At 47.6% G+C, this 7,126-nt stretch overlaps 1 protein-coding gene across 1 annotated transcript in view; it reads right to left on the reverse strand.

Annotated features, from left to right (window-relative positions):
• Positions 1-377: 377 nt before the first annotated feature.
• The window catches only part of EDA (ectodysplasin A), a 558,670-nt gene continuing 551,921 nt past the window's right edge, over positions 378-7,126 (reverse strand). Inside the window, exons 8-9 of the mRNA XM_045296990.1 lie at positions 2,470-2,637; positions 378-530 (exon numbers count right to left, since the gene is read on the reverse strand). Coding sequence (XP_045152925.1) covers positions 378-530; positions 2,470-2,637 — 321 coding nt within the window. The remainder of the gene's footprint in view (positions 531-2,469; positions 2,638-7,126) is intronic.

The raw sequence follows: 7,126 nt of genomic DNA on the forward strand, positions 1-7,126 counted from the left end.
GAGCAAGGTGACTTCTGAGTGCCCCTTGGGGGCTGTTGGTCTGACAGGTGAGACAATGGGAACTAACTGACCTGGTGGTTGAGGTTAAGTTGGCCCCACAGAACTGATGAGTGAGCAGGGTCAAGGAGGGTTTATGGCTAAGATAAGTGGCCTGGTGGAAGGCTTTCAGGAATTTTCACTGTAGCCTTTGTGGCAAGAGGAGTGTTTTGTCTTTCTCCCACCATCCATCAGGTCGAAGACAATCCCTGTGTCTTCACTTGTTCCACTTCTTCTGGTGAGTAATCTGGAAGTGAGAGCTGGTTTGGGGGAATTAGGGCATTTATGGAGGCTGAGAGGCTGGTGCTCAGGGCTGCCTGTCTGGTGTCCCTGTCAGCGGCTCAGTTGCCCACAGCGACTTCTGAGTCCCCCTTCTGGTGCCCTCGGCAGTGCACTACTGCCACTTCAGCTGGTTTTTGGACAGCTTCCAAGAGTGCCTTGATCTGGCTCCCATCCTTAATGGGGCTTCCTTGAGTGGTGAGATATCCTCTTTCCTGCCAGATTGAAGAGTGGGCGTGGAGAACCAGAAACCCATATTTGGAGTCAGTAAATAAAGTTAATTTCTTTCCCTCTGCTGGTTCAAGGCCCTGTTCGGGCTATGAGTTCAGCCAGCTGGGCTGAAGTTCCTGGGGGCAGGGGATTAGCTTCAATAACTTGGTCAAGGGAGTCAATGGCATAACTTGCCTTGTGCACTCCCTCAATCACAAAGCTGCTTCCATCTGAGAACCAGACACAATCTGCTACTGCCAGTGGTTGGTTTTTGAGGTCTGATCGAGGCAAGTTATTAGTAGACAGTAGCTCAAAGCAGGAATGAAGGGGCTTAGTGTCCTCCCACGGTCAGGGAGTAATGTGGCTGGATTGAGTGTGCTACAAGTCTGGATAGTGACACCAGGGTTTTCTATAAGAAGAACCTGGTACTTCAGTAGGCAGCTATCAGAAATCCAGTTACAGCCTTTAGCTTGTAGCACCTCGGAGATCCTATGATTAGTCAGGACCTCTAAAGTTCCTCCTAAGGTGATCTTTACTGCCCCTTGGACCAAGAGGGCCATGGCAGCTATTACTCGTAGACAAGGTGACCAGCCTGCTGAGGTAGGACCTAACCTCTTTGATAGGTTGGCCACTGGCTGAGGATGAGGTCCTAGCTTCTGGACCAGCACCCCCCAGAGCAACTTCCTTTCTCTCATGGGCATACAAGAAAATCTTCTTTGCAGGGTCTTGGAGACCCAGCACTGGAGCTTGGAGCAGAAGAGTCTTAAGCTGGTTTATTGCTTCCCTTTGCTCTGTGCCCCACAGTAGGGGTTCTAGATCGCTCCTCACTTTCAGGCTCTCATATAGGGGTTTTGCTAGAAGTCCATAGTTAGGAATCCAGATTCTACAAAACCCTGTAAGGCCTAGAAACACCCACAGTTGCTTCTGTGTTTCTGGCTCAGGCAGCTCCACAATTGCCCTTACTCATCCTGAGGAGAGCCCTTTCTTTCCTTTTGATAAGAGTACTGCCAGGTATGTTACCTCCTGTTGCACTAGCTGGGCCTTGGCCCTGGAGACTTTGTAATCTCTTTCTGCCAAGAAGTTTAGAACTTGTACTGTATGGGCAATGAACTGTTTCCCAGTGGCCGAGCAGATGAGGAGGACATCTACATACTGTAGGACCATGCCCCCCTCTAGAGTAAGACCAGCTAGATCCTGGCTTAGGGCTTATCTGAACAATTGAGGACTGTCTCAGAAGCCTATTAGCAACCCTGTCCAACTGAGTTGCTGTGAGTGCCCTTGCTCTAACTTCCATTCAAGGGGTTATGGCTTGTTCCTATGGTTCCTGTGGGGTAATCTGCAGCTCCTCTACCGTGAGGATCATTTGGAAAGCTGTAGAGGGACAAGGATGAGGCCTGATGACTATGCAGGTGTGTAGCTTAGACAGTATTCAGGGACTACTAGGAAGCTATGAGAAAAATAGAAAATAACCCATAGGCACCTGAGGGGTTTGGTAACATGTTTAACAGCAGATTTTTCTGACACTCCCAGGATGGAGCAGGTGTGGGGTGCCAGGAGTCTGGGAAAGTAGGTAAGGACAGAATAGGTGGCCCCAGTATATAAAAGGAAATTTACTGACCTACCTGCCATGTCGATGCTCATTCTAGGCTCCAGACCAGTAACGGTTATCTCCTGCTGCTGGGTGGTCCAGACCAGGCACCTTCAATCCTCCACATTGGCCTGTGGGTACCCCTCCTCCAGGTTTTTGGCATTAGGACAGAGTACAGCCCAGTGGCCAGTCTGCTAGCAATGGTAACATGGCACTAGAGGAGGCTTATTCCAGTTAGGACAGTTCCTAGCCCAATGACCTGGCCACTAGCAATTGTAGCACTCAGTACCTGATTCAAAGGTCTGAGAAATCTGGTAGGCATTTGACAGGTGTTGGTTAGTAAGTGCAGCCAATACCTGGGAATGACAGATGTCCTTCCTTCTCTCTTTCTCCTTGGCCTGAACCTCCAATTCCTGCTCCCTATTGTAAAAGGCTGAATTATTACAAGTAACCATCTCCTCTAGGATAGCTCCTTCAGGTTTCTGCACTAGTTTTTGGAGCTTCTTGCAAATGTCCGGTGCAGCCTGCGTGAGAAACATGTCCCTGAGTAAGACTTGCCCCTCATAGGATTCTATATCTATAGCAGTATGATTCTCAGGGCTTCCAATAACCACTCTAAAAAGCCTACAAGAGGCTCCGCAGGTCCCTAGTGAATCACTGTCACTTTGGTGTAACTAATGGCCTTTTGCCTACATGATTTAGTCCATTTGTGATGCACACCATGAAATGTTCCCATGCCCACTTGCCCTGGGGCTCACTATGATTCCAAGGAGGGTCAGGTAAAAGTACAGCTGTTTCCCCTACTGGGTACTTATCATTCATCACATGTAACTCCTCTGCATACTTCCTAGCACCTTTGAGCACTCATTCTTTCTCAAAGTTTGTCATTGTCTGTCCCGGTATGACCATTGCATCTTTCCAGGTTAAATCATAGGCTAGGGTGAGGTGCTGGAAGTGTTCTATGTACTATTTGGGTTTATTAGAGTAACTGCCCAAGTAATTTTTAATTTGCTTGAGTTCAATTAGAGTGAAAAGCTTGTAGATGGCCTGGGGACAAAACTCCCCAGCTGCCTCTACTACGGGTAGAATGTTGGTAGGTTCAGGGCTGGGGAATATTTGACCTTAAATTTAGGGTCCCTTTGGGGGTCCTGGGTGCACTGGGAACAAAGGTTGCTACTGCTACTCTAAAGAAAAAAATGCTCTAACCTATGGCATCTATGCCCACTTCCCCATCCTTCCAAAGAAATGTTCTAACTAAATCAGGGTTGGAAGGGAAAGTGTACCATTCTCTGGCTACGATTCTCCTTTTCCTAAAAGATATTGTGGCCAAATAGAGTTGCAAAATGAAATCAGCTTCTGTTTTTCCAGCCTTTCCCGATCAAATCTATCCCAATTAGGCAGGATACATCCGAGGGGGGAACTCCTGGGTACCAAGCTGGTAAGTCCTTCTAGAAAACACAAAACAAGGAGGTTATGAGAGCTTAATGCCTCAAGGTCAATAACCGCAGCTTCAGCTCATACCTATAGGGTGCTGTGGGTCTGAGGCCTCAGGCAGGTGCCCCTACCTGAGAGAGGGGTCAAAGACCAGTTGCCACAGGTCCAACCATTTTCTAGACCACAACCTAAGAGGACCACTGTTTGGAGTGGCCCCAAGGCCTTCAAAGATGCCTGCTGGCAGGAGCAGACTCTCGAATCTCTGAAGGGGAGGGACATCTGTCCAGCAGCATGGGGAACCTTTAGGGAAATTGGAATTTCTGGCTGGAACATTGTGGCATCAGAACTGTAGTAAAAGCTATCCCCAAAAGTGTTGGAAGTAGTACCAATGAAAGGTAAAAGTTAACAGTCACTTGGGATAGACTTTCAAATCCAGCCAATAGGAAAAGTACAAACTTACATTGGCAGAACACTAAAGCAGCTTATTTGTAAAACCAAGAGAAAACTAAAGGGAATGGGGGAGGGGAAGGGAAACATTCGGCTCCCAGGACTAGGTGGGGCTAACTCCCAGACCAAAGCAACCAGTTACCTAGGTCCAACCCCTCCACGAGTCTGGAGTGGTGGGTGCCATCTTGGCCAGGGTCATGTGCTCCATTTCCCAGCAGCCAAAATGGCAGACACCAGGTGGTGCCATCTTGCCAGGGAACAGAGAGTCACGTGGTTGGGAAAATGGTGGCCACAGCTTGCGGCCTAGCTGAAAGTCAGCAGAGGACAAGCCACTGGAGCCAGAGTACTGCAGAAACCAATGTGGTTTATGCGGATGCACCCAACCATCTAGCTGGCTGGAACACAAAGCATACCACTAAGACTCAAAAAAACTTTGGGAATCTAAATCCTCCAAACCTGCAGGCAACAGCGTCTCAATCTCCCCCCTCCCCCACCAGAAATCAAGACTGAGGAAGGCATGCAAGCTCCCAGGAAGTCAGACACAGAAAGGCAACCGTAAAGTCCCGTATACCAGTAAGGATAAACGAAATGACAGCTACAAAAGGATGGGGCTGTGGCAATACATTACGAGTGTCCCCATCAGTTGGTTCCAGGGACCATCCGCCTCCATGGTGGTGTTTCGGTGGGAGGAGTTCAGCCCGACTTCTGTTCCAGCTCCACGCCATCTCCCAAAGGTGGTGAGGTGAAAGAGTCCAGAAGGTATCAAAAGACCCATAAGACCAGGATGTGAGGACCTGCTCCAGGATACCTTATATCTCAGAGTCATGACAGCAATATGTTAGCTCTCTCACGGGAGAGATATACCACGGTTCTTGGCTTTGTGTGAGAAAGAATTCATGCCGAAGCCTGCTTTGTGATCCAAGTGAGTTTATAGAAAATAGAAGCAGCACAAGTGCAAGGAACAGCGGCTCAGCGACTTGGGCCGTAGCCCACCTACTCTGGGACTGCAGTTCGGTTCCCACTGCACTGTGTCAGAGCTGCTGAGAGACAACACCAGAGCAAAGCCTTTGGCTTTTCAGGTGCCTATTTGGGAGGTGTGGTTGACAATAATGGTGAATCCCATTTGCTGAAATGAATTTACCTGGCCCAGAAGGGCCAATCCAGGTGCAATGCTCACCTAGGTATACCACCCCTTCCTGGCCAAAAGTTTGAAGCTCTGAGCATGAGTAATGGATGCCCCAGTCCCTATGCTAAGCTACCTAACAGATGAGCCTAGAGGACATTACACTGAGTGAAACTAATCCATCATGAAAAGACTGATGAAGGTGGTGTCCAGTTAGATTTACCTGCCCAGAGCTCCTGCTGCCAGACCAGAAAATTGGTAGGTACGGTGAGGGAGACTGGGAGGCAGAGTCCTAAAATTAGAATCAGGGTACTAGGGTCTGCCATGGACTCTGCTTTTTTTGCTTTTCACTCACAAAGCGAACCGAGAGCACACTGAAATGCTCTAGTGCTAAGCTCTTGGACTCTGGACCAAGCAGCTACCTGTGCCCTAGTCCTGCAGTGAGTAGCAATTTACCCAGACTTACGTCAAAAGGGCCATAATCCAAGACTCAAAGAGAAACTCTGAAAGCTAGTCACAAGATCTCACAACAGAGCTCCCGAACTGTTAGCTACTCTGTTTTCTCAAAAATAAGACAGTGTCTTCCATTAATTTTTGCTCCCAAAGATGTGCTGCGTCTTATTTTCAGGGGATATCTTATTTTTCCAGGAAGAAGAATACAGTACACATTTATTGTTGAACAACAAAAAAGGAAATGTATTACCTGTATTTGGTACGGTAGTAGTTATCATCACAAACCAGCATAACCAGACAAACTGAATCCTACAGTATTAAGAATTTCTTGTTACTACCATTATTTCCATGTACTACAATCTATGGTACATTTACTCATAATCTATGTTACATTTACTTGCACTTCCTGCCTGCTTCGGCTGCGCTGTGGCCAACAGTGAGCTGCGTGGTGGCACCCGCTGCTACGGTCCAGAGTCCAGAGCTATGGTAGCTTCGGAGGGCCTTTTTATTGGGGAGGTTTTATTGTCAAGGGATGCCTTATATTTCAGTGAGAGGCAAAACTGTAAATAGGTCTTATTTTCAGAGGATGTCTTAACTTTTGGAGAAACACGGTACCTTGTGCTCATAGCCTAGGGCTTGGGTTAGCACCGGTAGCCATAGATTTGGAGCAATTGAAAAAACATCAGGAAAATTGCCGGAGCCAGATGGCGGTGTGACAGAACATAAGCCGGTAGCAATAGCCCTCGGGGCAAATTCAGTTCCAGTTGGCTGAGAAGTAAATCACCTCTCTGATAAGCTAGATCTCCTCCCTTGGGCATCAGCATGACAGCCCCGAAATTAGCATGCCGTAAGTCCAATATAAAAAAAAGAAAAAAATTTTCTCAGTAAAAACTGAAAATCCCACGCTCATTGTTGAACTCCAAGGCTAACTGATAGAACAAGTTCTTTAATGTACATTAGCATAATAAGGGAGCCTATGCTAAGGAATGCCAGAAGTTAGCTACAGAGCCTGGAAGCTTTCAAGATAACAAAGACTCTCTGGAGCAAGCTTCAGTTTCCGTTTCTCACTGAGCACAGACCCAGAGCCCAGAGTCAGGAGGCCAATTTAATTTAATTCAATTCCAGCTGGCCAGGAGAAAAGTAAAACAGAGCAAAACAAAAAACCTCTGAGCTATTAGGGCATCAGCGGTCTTGGCACAGGCTAGGGCAACTCTGCAAGCCCAATGGAGGAGTCGGGGAGCTACTGTCTGACTTCAGTGATCCTGCATGCAGCTGGGGAAGTCCTGCCTGGCCTGGGGTCCTACACTTGGCTGAGGAAACTCCCTCACCTGCTTCAGTACTGCATACAACACAAGGCAGCTATACCAATGATCTCCAGCACTCAACACTGCTGTGGAAATCACTGACTGGCCTCCGCTGTAATCTTGCCTTCGAGGGTGGGTTAGTCTGGGTACTTTCGAGAAAGAAATTCACAGAAACTCATGTATAAGAGAGTTTTATATAAACATTAAGTGTGCATCAAAACAAAACAAAATATCCTAACCCAGTGCTGCCTA

The sequence above is a fragment of the Echinops telfairi genome, unplaced genomic scaffold (genome assembly GCF_000313985.2).
Source record: "Echinops telfairi isolate 266 unplaced genomic scaffold, ASM31398v2 ScPeMD7_7415;HRSCAF=8453, whole genome shotgun sequence".
Lineage (NCBI taxonomy): Eukaryota > Metazoa > Chordata > Mammalia > Afrosoricida > Tenrecidae > Echinops > Echinops telfairi.